The sequence below is a fragment of the Callithrix jacchus genome, chromosome 17 (assembly GCF_049354715.1).
Source record: "Callithrix jacchus isolate 240 chromosome 17, calJac240_pri, whole genome shotgun sequence".
Lineage (NCBI taxonomy): Eukaryota > Metazoa > Chordata > Mammalia > Primates > Cebidae > Callithrix > Callithrix jacchus.
The window spans coordinates 79913045-79927710 of record NC_133518.1 but is presented as its reverse complement, the minus strand read 5'-3'; the positions used below and the strand labels follow the sequence as shown (position 1 = coordinate 79927710).

Here is a 14666-nt window from a genome sequence, read left to right as displayed (position 1 = left end):
CTGACACTGCAAATTATTCCACTAACCTAAGTAAAAACTTAAAATCCATTAGGAAGACACGGATGATGACGTATTTTTCTGACATTTTTGGATACACTTAAAATATATCAACGTTGCAGGATTTTTTTATACTGACAACTGGATATTCTACCAAGTATTTAAATGCAGCACATTTGGTGCCATTCATATATTCCTTTAAACACATAAAATACCTGCACAAAATCACAGCTGTAACGGCCGACATAGCTACCAGCTCAAAAGGTCAAGCCATTGAACGACACCCCGAAAGAGCCCACTTTCCAAGATTCCTGAGTGAAACAGGCCATGAGGCATGGCTTAACCAGCACCCACCAAGGTCGGGCCTTACAAACAACTCCTGCCTTCCCTGGAGCACTTACCTCCTCAAGAAGCCGAGTCACAGCATCTATGTCATTATATGTCTTAGTCATCTGGCCAACTCTTTCAGCACATAAAACTGTAAGAAATAAAAACGACAATGAGAATCCCGATGTCACAAACCTGCCAAACAAATACCTCATGTGAAAAAGAGCCCCTAAGCGTCGCAGCGCGTCCGGCACGGAGGGGTGCCGGCTCTGCTGCGTTCAGCCCGCACCGGCTGTACTCACCACCAGACTCCATTCCCTGGGCCAGTGGCTGCAGGATGAGTCTGCGGGGAGGAGGACGTGCACTCCCTGAGAAACCTTCACATGGAGTGAGTGTGTGTGTGTGTGTGAGTGTGTGTGTGTGTGTGTGTGTGTGTGTGAGCAGGTGCTGAGGGTGAGGCGATGGAGGGGAAGGGGTCTGGCCTCACGATACTCAGCAAAGTGAACTGGGGGGCGGGGCCGGCACAGCCACCCATGTGTGAATGATCAGAACGACACACAGACCCAACCGTAGGAACAGAGCGGGATCCTTCGGAAAGCAGCTGTTGGCATAATTATTCAACAACAGTCTTAAACTGAGCATTTCACAGTGGCGCAGCCCCTCCTCCCCAAGCGGCCTACATTCTAAGGTGATGTGACCAGCTCCATACCATGAAACCTAGGCTGTTAATTTTAAATATACATTAAAAAGCCTGCTACGATGGCCCCGACACGTACACATGCACATGCACTGAGAGTGCTACTTCGTCACACGCACAGTTTACTGTGGTCATAAGAATCTGCACACAAGCACTTCAGGACAACGTGTCTGTTCTCCTTCCGTTGAAGAAACGGGTTGTGAAATGAAAGAAGGCTTTTGTCTGCTAAAGATACATCGGGGTTGCTTTATTTTAAATCAATGAAAAGGAATTGATTTGCAGTTCAACAAACAGCGAGAAGGCAGCGTAAGTTTTATTCACGGGGGGGAGGAGGGAATGCAGAGGGATTCAGGGCCAACGCACAAACATTTCTGAAACCTGCCACTTGGGGACGGAATAAGTAACTTCTCAGCAATGCTTTGTAACTAAGACTCTAGTGAAAGATTCTGTTAAGAGTCAAAGCTTTCCTAATGACCCACATTCAGGGACAGCCCATGCAACCCATCTGGGAATTGAAGCGTATTATTAAGTCAAACTCAGTAGCATTACAAATGGCAAACAGCAACTGGAATTCAATAGGTCTCTGAATATTTTATTAAATGCAAGCAGAGATCATCCTAGTAAATTAGCTCAGAGAAATCGGATCTGCTGGAATGATTTTCTAGCTTAGGGAGGAGACCTGAAATCTGGTTCTAAATCTGAAACCCGACCAAGAGAGCGCCGCCAGAGCCAGCAGACGGGACCCCTCCACCCAGCACTTTCATGAGACCCCTCTTGTTCAAGAGGGGGAAATACGCTGCCTCAGATGGGGCTGCCAGGGAGGGAGCAGCAAGGGAGATGTGTAAGAGTAGCTTTAAACCAGGATCTAATTTGATGTAGATGAAGTCCAGCTCAAATTGCTCTAGATAGTCCATCAGCTCAAGGTCACACAGGTGCTTAAGTGAGACTCCTACGCCACCAACCACGTTATTCTCTTCACACACAGCTGTGACGGTCTGCAAGAGTGCAGATCAAAACCCCGGCCCCCCAGCCAGCACCCAACGCCCCTGCAGCGCCTTGTATACACCAGGCAACAGCCCGCAGCAGTTAGGTGGCCTCCGTGTTTACATTTGTGCTGTCACTTGATGACCTGCTCATCACCCCCTTCTCTGGCCCCCACTCTCCTCGAAGGACTGAGTCCTCCACTTTCCTGGGAAAAAAGGAAACTGGGCTATATTTTTAACTAACCCGGCTCTATTCTCTGTATGACAAGATTCAGAGCTGCTATTCTCTAACCCTATATTATTTAGAGATAACATGCCAATTTTTAAGGCTAAGTTTTTGAATTGAGATAACTGTAATTATTCATATAGTCAGTCATTTGTAGATAACCACAAGCAGAAACAAGAAGTGATATGGGGGGGGCTGGGTGTGGGAGCTCACGCCTGTCATTTCAGTACTTTGGGAGGCTGCGGTGGGGCGGTGGGTGGATCACCTGAGGTCAGGAGTTTGAGAGCAGCCTAGCCAACATGGCGAAACCCCATCTCCACTAAAAAAAAAAAAAAAAAAAAAAAAAATACAAAAATTAACCAAGTGTGGTGGCACACACCTGTAGTCCCAGCTACTCGGGAGGCTGAGGCAGGAGACTCGCTTAAACCCAGGGGCAGAAGTTGTGCCACTGAACTGCAGCCTGGGCGGCAGAGCGAGACTCCATCTCAAAATAAAAAAAGGAAGGAATAACACAGAGGGATCCTGTGTACCCTTCATCCAGTTCCCCCAATGGTAACATTGTGCAAGACCATGATATCCCCAGCAGGACATCAGCACTGATGCAACCCATGCCTTTTCCCCACAGTTCCCATTTCACTCGCACTCCTTTCTGTGCAAGAAGCTCTATATAATGTTACTGCCTGTGTTGGTTCACACGTCTACCACTTACGAGGATCCCACGTGTTGCTCTTTATAAAGCTTTGCAATATTTTAAAAATGGAACCCAATACAATGGCTGGCTAACTAAAAACATAAAAGTTAGCCAGCCATGGCGACAGACGCCTGTAAGCCCAGCTCGGGAGGCTGAGGCAGGAGAACTGCTTGGACTCGGGAGGTAGAGGCTGCAGTGAGCCGACCTTTACTAAGCACAGTAACTATGGCGGCACTCACAGCCCTCCACAGAGATTATTTCATGTCATCTTCACAACAATACTACGAGGGGTGAGCGCTTACATTGACACCATTTTACAACAGAAAACTAAGGCCCAGAGAGGCCGAATAACGCGCCAATGTCACGCAGCTAGCAGGTGGCAGATTTCAAAATAACAAACTTCCGGTCAAGGCAGCAGTTAACATTGATGGTTCCCCTATTATGTCGAGGGATTTAACACGCTTTCTCAGTTCATCTTCACGGCAACCCTGCCGGGTGGGCACTGCCGCGATGACTGCTTCACAGACAAGAAAACTGAGGCTCTGAGACGCTAAGGCTCTGGATACTAAGGACCCAACTGAGGTCGCAGAGAACGAGGCTGCATTGCAGGGACCGTACCTGGGCCAGTCTGGCTCCTGGACTGACATGGAGGACCCTAAAGGACACGAGAACAAGGCGCAAGGCATGGATGTGTAGGAAGTGTGTAAACAGAGCGGGCAGCGTTTGGGCCCAGGGGAAAGAACCCGGAGCTGGGCTCAGAGGCTTAGGTTTTCACAGGAGACTCTATCCAGGTCACGGGGCTCTGAGCGGCCATCAGTTAACTTCTGTGCTTTGGAATTCCTCTTCTAGGAAATAAGGAAGCAGGCGTGAGACCAATGAGGGTGGGAAATAACACACCGTGCCTCAGACAGTGACTGCTGCAGACACTAAATCTACAATACACCGTGGTCAATTTCTCTCTTCACAAGAACGTATTTCAAGGAGAAGTTGCATTTCTGACCCAAGGAGTGCTACCAAATAAATCCACTTCCAACCAAAAGATGTGGCAAGAAGGAAGGGAGGGAGGGAGGGAGGGAGGAAGGGGGGAAGGGAGGGAGGGAAGGAAGGAAGGAAGGAAGGAAGGAAGGAAGGAAGGAAGGAAGGAAGGGGGAAGGGAGGGAGGGAGAGAGGAAGGGGGGAAGGAAGGAGGGAAGGAAGGAAGGAAGGAAGGAAGGAAGGAAGGAAGGAGGGGGGAAGGGAGGGAGGGAGGGAGGAAGGGGGGAAGGAAGGAAGGAAGGAAGGAAGGAAGGAAGGAAGGAAGGAGGGGGGAAGGGAGGGAGGGAGGGAGGAGGGGGAAGGAAGGAAGGAAGGAAGGAGGGGGGAAGGGAGGGAGGGAGGGGGAAGGAAGGAAGGAAGGAAGGAAGGAAGGAAGGAAGGAGGGGGAAGGAAGGAGGGGGAAGGGAGGGAGGGGGAAGGAAGGAAGGGGGAAGGGAGGGAGGGAGGGAGGGAGGGAGGAAGGAAGGAAGGAAGGGGGGGAAGTGAGGGAGGAAGGAAGGAAGGAGGGGGGAAGTGAGGGAGGGAGGGAGGGAGGGAGGAGGGGGGAAGGAAGGAGGGGGAAGGGAGGGAGGGAGAGAGGAAGGAAGGAAGGAGGGGGGAAGGAAGGAGGGGGAAGGGAGGAGGGGGGAGGGAGGGAGGGAGGGAGGGAAGAAGGAAGGAAGGAAGGAAGGAAGGAAGGAAGGAAGGAAGGAAGGAAGGAGGGGGAAGGGAGGGAGGGAGGGAGGGAGGAAGGAAGGAAGGAAGGAAGAAGGGGGGAAGGGAGGGAGGGAGGGAGGAAGGAAGGAAGGAAGGAAGAAAGAAGGGGGAAGGGAGGGAGGGAGGGAGGAAGGGAGGAAGGAAGGAAGAAGGGGGGAAGGGAGGGAGGGAGGGAGGGAGGAAGGAAGGAAGGAAGGAAGGAAGGAAGGAAGGAGGGGGGAAGGAAGGAGGGGGGAAGGAAGGAAGGGGGGAGGGAGGGAGGGAGGGAGGGAAAGTAAAGGAGCCACCATAAACCTCTATGATTTTTTTTTTTTGAAACAGAGTCTGACTCTTGCCCAGGCTGGAGTGCAGTGGCACAAATGCAGCTCACTGCAACCCCCGCCTCCTGGGTTCAAGTGATTCTCCTGCCCCAGCCTCCTGAGTAGCTGGGATTACAGTTGCCCACCAACACACCCAGCTAATTTTTGTATTTTTAGTAGAGACAAGGTTTCACCAGGTTGGTCAGGCTGGTCTCAAACTCCTGACCTCAGATGATCCACCTGCCTCAGCCTCCCAAAGTTCTGGGATTACAGGTGTGAGCCACCATGCCTGGCCTCTACAATAATTTAATATGAGAAAATTATGGTCCATCTCCTAGAAGAAGTTTGATGCAACTTCCTGCCTAGCCAACATAGTAAAGTACATATGTCTCACCTCTGGCATCATCACGCTCACACCAAACAACCATTACCAGGCACCAGGCTCTGCACTGAACAAGGCAGGACCCCTGCCCTCCTGAGGCACACAGAAAACAGGGCAACCCGAGGGATGGGGCTCAGAGGGTTCGAAGCCTGACAGGTCCCTTTAAGGACTGTGGACTTAAACTGAAAGCCACCAGAGAGTTTTTGAAGTAGGGGGGCATGCAATGAGATTGCTATTTCAGAAGACATTTTGGCTCCAGTGTGCAGCCATGGAGGAGAGGTGCAGGGCACCCTGACCAGAATCAAGGCTGGAAGTAAATAAAAAAGCAGTGGATTGGGGCTTCTCCCTGGGACAATAAGGGCTGGAGCAGTGTCTCCTCTGAAAACGGGCAGGAGATGGAAAATCAGGCAGGATGAGGATGCCCCGAGAAACTGCTGGCACCGGGACAGTAGCTGATGACCCTCTGCAGTCACGTGCCAGACAGAGGGCTGCCCACAATACACAGGGGCAAGACGCCCGCCTGACAGAAACACCCTCCTAGAGCCGGAGGAGGGAGATTTTTGGTTTGGGAGAATCCACTTTGAGATAAGAGGAGAATCAAGTCCTTGGCATGGCAGGTAAAGTAAGGAGATATAGGATTGGCTGTCACAGCCGATGCGGACAGGGGGATGGAGGTGGGGTGGGCTCCATGGACCGCCCTGGTCTGAAAACCAGTAAAGCAACTTTTATGTGGAATTAAACCATGCTCAAAATGATTGTAACAATAAATGTTGGCAACCATCTTCCAGCATCCAGGACATAGCGGCCAAAAACCCGAAACATCTACGGTGGGCAGGCCCAGAGCAGAACAGAACATGTCCCTGCCTGATGACAAGAAGATCTGGCCAGTGGGAAGCTCAGGAGTGACTGGAATTGAAGATCCCAAGGGAAACCCCATGGGAAGAAGACAAAGGCGGTGTAGCATTGGGGTTTCTATCTTGACACTGTCCGGGGCTTCCGAACGAGCTGGGAGAAGTGGGAAGGAGCGGAGCTGGGGGTTGGAGCAGGTAAGATCTGAGACCCAGGCAGAAGGCAGAGCCCAGAGGCCTAACCTGAGGGGTGGTGGGTGGGCAGATGCCTACAGCTCATCACAGCAACCTGCCCTCCCCAAAGGACCCTGCGTCTCCATGCTGTATGTCCAATTAACAGGCGTGACAAAAGCTTTTTTGACATTTTGGTCCTATCAGTCTTCTTTAAGAAAATACAGTTAGAAAACCCTCCCTTCCCATTCATTGATTTTGGAGGAAAACATTCTCATAACTTTGCTAGAAGGAATAGCTCTCATCGTTTCTTCACCTAATTCTAGTCACATTCTTCCCATTGATGTCACTCTACGTATCTCTGGAGTGAATAAATGAGTAACTATTTTACACACACGTACATATGTGTGTATGCGTGTGTGTGTGAATGTAAGGAGAAAAACCTCCCAAACCCTCAAGAAGACGCTGTTTCCTTATAACTCAAAGAACAAGTAGCCTCGAGTAGAAAAGATATTCGAGACTGCCTGGTGTGTCTGCATTGTGGGCTGTTTGCGTTCTGCCTTACTTATGGGTCATTTCTTTAATTAAAACAGTGTTTTCCAAAGCTTTTTTTTTTTTTTAAAGAAACTGAGCTCCATCCTCCCCTCAATAATTTTTCTTCCTGTCTTCTGTACCTTAGCATCAGTGTTTTTAAAGGTCAATTTTCTATAATTTTCATCACAAAAACTGCAAACGGATTGAATAAACATTCCAAGTATACCAGAACCCCCAGCAGTTCTGATATACGCGGTTGAAACAGACGAGAGAACGGCTCACAGGCCAGCCGATTGCCTCTCTTGACGAGCGGCAGCAGTCATCGGGGTGAAAAAGCAGCACACTACACCTGCCCCTAATGCTTCAGGAAGTAAACTCAGTAGCCACTTCCTGCCTGCAGTGTTCACACGGGCAGAGGATGCAGGTTCAGAACCTGGGAGCCAACCTGGGGTCCCAGAACCTGGGAGCTAAAAAGCTTTCCATAAAATTCCAGATGAGTCACCCTTCATCCAAGTTACCAGGCATTACAAAACAGATGTCCTTCAGAGGTCTGTTGAAAGCATGCAGCTTTTGAACTTAATTAGTCCCTGCTCTGCTGAATGATGTTCCCCAGCTCTGCCACCTCCTACAAGCAGCAGCCTCAGCACACCGGACCTACAGGAGCCAGCCCTACCTGGCCCAGCCTCCCCTGCCATCCAAGCTCATTCTTCACCATGGCTCCTCCACATCTGCTGATGTCTGGACTGGCACTTGTATGCCTGCTGTTTCCTTCTTGTACAGACTGTCTTTCTCTCACTTCTCCGTTTGGGAATTTCCTGCTCTTCCCATAGGCCAAAAGGAAGGTGCCTCCCTATAGCTCCCTGTCCAAGGGTCCACTCTTCTGCCCCCTTTCGTAAGATCTGTAGTTTTTACAGTCTGCCCAGACACCTAGGGCAGGCTGATTTCGCAAAGCACATCTGGTGAAGGGAACATCTTTCTTTTTTTTTTTTTGAGACGGAGTTTCGCTCTTGTTACCCAGGCTGGAGTGCAATGGCGCGATCTCAGCTCACTGCAACCTCCGCCTCCTGAGTTCAGGCAATTCTGCCTCAGCCTTCTGAGTAGCTGGGATTACAGGCACATGCCACCGTGCCCAGCTAATTTTTTTGTATTTTTAGTAGAGACGGGGTTTCACCATGTTGACCAGGACGGTCTCGATCTCTTGACCTCGTGATCCACCTGCCTCGGCCTCCCAAAGTGCTGGGATTACAGGCGTGAGCCACCGCGCCCGGCCAGAAACATCTTTCAATGGCTGTTGTGACTCAGCTTTCAGCAGCAATGCTCACTTGTCTCTGCCAGACCCAGTGCTGGGTAACTTATACTTTCACCTCCACATTTTATATGACAGGGAAACTGAGGCTCTGAGAAGTCACGTGAATTGTCTAAGGTCACAAACACTTTTTAAGGTCTCCTAAGTATCTGCTCAAGATGAATGAAACCATATATGCACATGCAGAGATAAGCACACATATCAGCATTCCTAGCAGCGTTATTCATTATAGCCAAAAAGTCCATCAACTGGAGAATGAATACGCACAGTAGGGCATGTCCATAAACGGGAAGCGATTGAGCCATAAGAAGAAATGAAGTGCACGGATGCTACAGCATGCAAAATTCTTATGCTCAGTTTAAAAAGACACAAGAACACCACATATTGTATGAATGCATTCATATAATGTATAAGGAGAGCAAATTACAGAGATAGAAAGTAGACCACTTCACCGGGCACCATGGCTCACGCCTGTAATCCCAGCACTTTGGGAAGCCGAGGCAGGTAGATCACCTGAGGTCAGGAGTTTGAGACCAGCCTGGCCAAGATGGTGAAACCCTGTCTCTACTAAAACTACAAAAATTACCTGTTATCGCAGCTACGCGGGAGGCTGAGGCAGGAAAATTGCTTGAACCCGGGAAGCAGAGGTTGCAGTGAGCTGAGACCACTCAACTGTACTCCAGCCTGGGTGACACAGTGAGACTCCATCTCAAAACATAACAGCAATAAGCAAAAGAAAGATCCCTCGAGCCCAGGAATTCGAGACCGGCCTGGACAACATAGCAAAACCCCATCTCTACAAAAATTAAAAACATTAGGCAGAAATCATGGCATACCTGTAGTCCTAGCTACTCAGCAGGCTGAGATGGGAAGATATCCTGAGCCCAGGAGGTGGAGGTTGCAGTGAGCTGAAACTGCGCCCCTGCACTCCAGCCCAGGTGACAGAGTGAGACCCCGTCTCAAAAAAAGAAAGAGAAAGCAGACAAGTGGTTGCCTAGAACCCTGAGCGGGAAACGGCAGCTGACTGCGCGCAGGCACAAAGGACCTTCGCTGGGGAACGCCAGGTCTAAAACCGAATTATGCTGCTGGCCTCACAACTCAATGAAGTTAGGGAAGACGTTTGAGTTGTCTGGTTAAAATGGGTGATATTTAAGTTACCAAATAAATAACACGCAAGCAAGCATCCTCGAACCACGCCATATTCCAGCCACTCCCCCGCTACACGGCAATGCAAAAATACCACTGCGTGGTCTCAACCCCACTAACAAACCAGCACGATAAACAGCACATAAAGGTACTCATCCGCCCCACTTACTAGACTATTTTAAAATTAGAGAATTGTTATTAAATAAAGTTTAGTCCGATCACAGAAATAATCTCATGATACAGCCATAACTGATAAGAGTTTGACTTTGAACCCTCTTCCCAGGCACACACCTCTTCTATCTTCCCTCCCAAGGTACAGCCACCTCCTTGAAGCCTTGGCCAAGTCCCTCACTTGCCGGTTGACCTTCAACACTTATCTTCAAAGTAATTTAGACTTGATCAAATAGTCCTAGTGAACTGACTACTCACCCCTAAGACACACATTACGTGGCTTTAGAAACAAAACAAAATAGCTATTCTGATGAAGACTTTGAAGTGGCCACTGGCACAGGGTGAGGGCCCACAGTACTCAGTAATAAAAAACGATGCTCATTACTCAGCAATTACAGCAAAAAGAAGGAACAAATTCTTTTTGTTCTTATCTCGATGTCCTCATGTCAAAAATGGCTACAGCAGGATAGGCAGGACAACCCCCAAATGCTTACAAACATCCCTTCCCACCTGGGCTGTCCAGGTCACGTGAAGGCAGCCAAGCGCTTTCTCATTTGAGGCCACACAGCTGGGACTCAAAAAAAAAAAAAAAAAAAAAAAAAGCAGAGCAAAGCTCTGTTCTACTTGCAAAGAACAGTTTGTTTCTACCCGACACCCCAGAAAGGGATGAGAACGTGAAAAGCCTGCGTGTCACGGGACCAACATCAGCATGAGTCCTGGGAGTCTGTCCTGGCCACAAGGCTCCCTGCAAAAAAGAAGCGACGCAAAGAGACAGGGAGATGGGAAGGTACTAAGTCAGATGTATCAACTCAGTGGCTGTCCTAGGCCAGAAGCAAACGGGCAGACCGCTACCGCTCCTCCCAGAGAGGCGCTGGCTTCCCAGGCTGCCTCGGGCCTGTGTGGCATTCCGAACAAGGCACAGGAGCAGGTCCCGGGGACAGCAGTGGGGCAGAGGCCAGCCCAGAGCCAGGCCCACTCCGCACAGTGGTCTGTACGGGCATTACCCCCGTCTGCGTGGAGCCTGGCCTCTCCATAGGGAGGCAGGAGCATGCTGTCACCTGCCAGGGACGGAGACCAACACAGCACAGCTCTGGCTTCCTTTTACTGCTTATCAGTGTCACTATTCACTGAGCTGTAGTGTGACTATTCTACCGGCTCACGTTCCTATGCCTTGTTGGCTAAGCGCAGGGCACCAACACAACCTACGTAAGCAGCAGAGAAGAATCAATGAAACGAGTATACCATGACTGAGTGTCTACAATGTGCCAGCTGCTACCCCAGGCATTTTACAAGAATTATTTCACTTAAAACTCAGAAGAACCCCATTACATAAATAGGATCTTCATTTAACAAACCAGACTGAAAGGCCAGTGGCTAGTCCAAGGTCAAGAGAGACACAACCCTGGACTTGGACCAGGTTTGCTAGATGCTGTAACCATCCACCCCGCCCCAGACTGGAAATCCCAGTGTTGATCTACAGTGGCCATTTGTCACCGAGACATTTAGTGAGGCGGTAACCAGATGGCTCGCCCTGGCCCCGGAACCATGAGCCTGGCACTCTGTTAAGAGCTGCCTGCATGTCACCACCATTAGCATCTACATCCATCCTATGAGGAAAGTGTTACTCTTGTCCCATTTTAGACATAAAGGAACTGCCCAAGGTTACAGAGCGATTATGGAAGGGCCTGCTCTGTCTGATCCCCACGTTGGAGCTCTCAATATCTGTTGAGTAAATGAATGAATCCTACCCTCAAGGAATTCCTGAACCAGCTGAGAAGGTAAGGCGCCTGCACAAACTGCCGTAACAGAGGGGCAAGCAGAAAGTGCCAGGTGGGCGACACTGCTAGGCAGCTTGGAGGGCAGAAGGAAGCTGGGGGTGGCAGAGGGACACCGGACAGCCCAGAAGTGGGCAGAGCAGTAAAAGGACCCCAAAACACAGAGATCGTGAGCAGGCTCTTTGTCCATGGCCAGCCTTGGGGTGATGCTGGAACCCTCTATTAGGAGAGCCACCCAGAGTGCCTGACCCCACGGGAGGCCTGTGTGGGGCAGGCATGGATATTGAGAATCACACCCCGAGCAGAGACCAGGACAACGGAAACCGTGAACCAAGAGACCTGCGTGTAAGAGTGCTGCAGTGGGTTGACATGCCAGGTCAGCTCCTCCTCCAACTCTGACCCACCGGGAAAGCCGTGCGCAGCACCCTCGACGCTGCCGTGACACGATGTTAAGGCCCAGGACTCCGGCCCCTTCTCTGGGACATTCCCAACTCCACAGCCCAGAAAAGCCTGAGGCATCACAAGCACCTCGGGGACACAGCACATCTGGACCCAGTCACCCCCACAGCCCAGTCCTCTCTCTGTAGCCCAGGAGTGCTCTCCCAGGCTGGAGACACATGCCCTCTCTGTGCTGCCTCCCCAGACTCACCTGGGAACCCACCAGCTGGAGAATCTGAACGGCCAGCAGGTGCAGCCACTGGACAGAGACGCAGGAGGCTCTGGGTTCCCACGACTGACTGGCGTTTTTTCCACCCATGTCTTTCCAGATGATGATGTCTGCCTAGTGTTCGACAGCTGAAAGCTGCCCTTTGCGCGGAAGACTGACTGCCGACTCACACACTCTTAGCAGCCACCCCTAGGGAGAGCGGGATGCATCCTCTCTCCTGCAGCCCGTGCTGTCGGGGAACCTGAGCTTGGTAATGAGAACGCCCAGCCAACTCCAGACCATCGCACATCTCTTTCCAAATCACACCTTCTCCTGAGCAATGCTGAGTAACATCTGCCAGAAATTTAGTGATTCACCTTGCAAATGGGCAATCGCTTTGGAAGTGCCCCAATGAGAAGAAATTAGGATGTCAGGCTTCATGATGCATTTCATTAAAAACAACAACACCGGGAATGTGCCAGGTAACAGGCCACAAGAAAGTGACCGTGAAACCTCCCTTTTTACCACTGTTTTCCTCATACAGATGCCCAGGCACTGAGACGGGGCAGGACCCACTATTTCATTCACACAGTTCAGCCCTCTGGATCTCAAAAAGCAGACGGAGCCCGACTCTGAATATACCACTAAGCACCCGACATCCGTTTTGCTTTCTCATTGTGCAAGTTTTCAGTCGCCAGAAGACACAGGGCCTGGATATTTCCTCTCCCTGGAAAGACAGTGAGAGCCAAGTCGTCTCCTGCCGCCTGGTCTTCCAGGAGCACCCACCTCCTAGGATAAGGGGATCGGTGAGATAATTCAAGGGAAGGGCCTAGAACTCTGCCAGCTTAGTGCCTGGGCGTGGCGAAACACAGAGTCTCACAAGGCAAGGCAAAGGCCCTGCTCCGTGCTTACAGCTGGGGGACTCTACACAACCGCAAAGTGCCTGAGCCTCGGTGCTTACAGAATGAGAGAGAGTATTTACCTGAAAGCCTGTTATAAAGATTAAATGAGTGACATAAGAAAGTGCCTAGTATTCTACAAGGTGACCTGGGGAGAACAGTAATATTCTGTATCCATAACTATCAGAGCAACTCAAATACCAACTGTGTCTTACAGATTTCAACCAAAAGCACCTCTTTTAGACAAGCTGACAATGTAGAAAGACCTCGAAATCCAGGTAACACAGTCAGATCCAAATCCACGCATATTTTCACTACTCACAGAGTATTTCTACTTCACAGGTGGGATTGGCTTTCTGTGTGACCGTGACAGAGAAAAATGGGGTCCTGCCCAGCTTGCTCTGAGACACACGACATGTTTCCAGCAAAACCGGCCGTGACGCCAAACATTCTCAGTTTCTGTCTTTCTGATCTGCACCGCGGCCTGGCTGCTTTCATGTCAGGAGCAAACCTTAGAAGTGAGTCTGTTTCATTTTACAAAGTAAACTAAGCATGTTGGCAATGGCGTTTTTCTTTTGAGGTTACTGTCCTAAAAATACTGTTAACACCTCTCCTACAGGACTGCTAAAAATGATTTCCTGGAGTATGAGGGAACACTGGAGAGAAGAAAACAAGAGCAGAAGAGAATACACAGTAATTATCGTAAGGTGACAAATCTCTTCCCCGGAATCCGATTATGAGGCAGACACACCATCATCTATGAGGTGTGGATCAGCCAAGGACAACGTGCGTTGGAGTCACCCAGAGGGCGTGTTAAAACTCAGCTGGCTGGGATACGCCTGTTTCTGCTTCAGTAGGTCTGGACTGAGATCCAAGAAGGTGCATTTCTACCGAGTTCCAGGTGATACCGACGCTGATGCTCTGAGAACCGCTGGCATCACAGCCAACAGCATAAGAGCAGAGAGTTCTACAGCCATTCTCAACAGGCGAGGACCACTTAACTCACCCTGTGACTTTAGACAAGTCATTCACATTTCCTCCCATAAACCTATAAAATGGAAATAACAACAGTACGTGACCTCAAATGAATGTTTTAAACGTTCAATGTATGAATCCACCTTACTGAAAATCGTGCCAAGTACTTAGGAAGTGCACGGGGACGTTCTCTAACGCCACCTCCGGGCTCTCGGCTTTTAAAAAAACTTTCACACATGTATCTATAGAAATTTTCAGGGAAAGAAGATTTCTAACAAAAGTTTTAACAGTGGCCCATGATGGCTGTGGATGAGCGCGGGGTTCACAGACCTAAGCCTATTCACTAAAGCTGACCGCATGCCTGATAACTAGAGTTTGTCAAATGTTTTGCTGACAGGAACTGGTCAGAAACCTGTTTATCAGATGTAGAACAAAAGGCAGGACTGACAAAATCAGCCACCCTCCAGAGACCCCTGAGACACCTAAACCTTCTCCCTACTGCTCAGCTGCATATTTGCCTTATCTTACGCACAGCACCTCTGCACAGCAAACAGAATTCCAGGAAAGGAGCTGTGGCTTCACTCTCCCTCTTCTCCCATCTGTCACACGTATCCCCCTGTTAGAACATGCACCTCTCCTGTGCCTCAAGTCATCGACGTCAGGACACATTCCCCGTCAGTGCTGAGCCTGTGATCCCAGGCTCGGTCCTCAAACCTGGCTCAGAATAAACTGTGATTTCTCTCAGTTCTAGTGGCTGTGACTTCACTTCGTTGACAAAATATACGAAGAGAGACACACAGAGACACACTCTCTCTTCATGTATTTATATATGATACATATTTATAATATGTATTTACATATA

General features: G+C 49.8%; 1 protein-coding gene across 31 annotated transcripts in view; it reads right to left on the bottom strand.

The window, feature by feature from the left end:
• Positions 1–14666, bottom strand: part of TRAK1 (trafficking kinesin protein 1) — a 167197-nt gene that overhangs the window by 50940 nt on the left and 101591 nt on the right. For 29 of the 31 annotated variants that reach the window (XM_078354752.1, XM_078354751.1, XM_078354747.1 and 26 more), the window contains one exon: positions 399–475. In XM_078354752.1, the coding sequence (XP_078210878.1) occupies positions 399–449 (51 nt within the window). In that variant the 5' untranslated portion in view covers positions 450–475. Of the gene's footprint in view, positions 1–398; positions 476–11933; positions 12721–14666 lie in introns of those variants that run through there. The other 2 variants (XM_078354759.1, XM_078354766.1) reach the window with 1 other exon arrangement.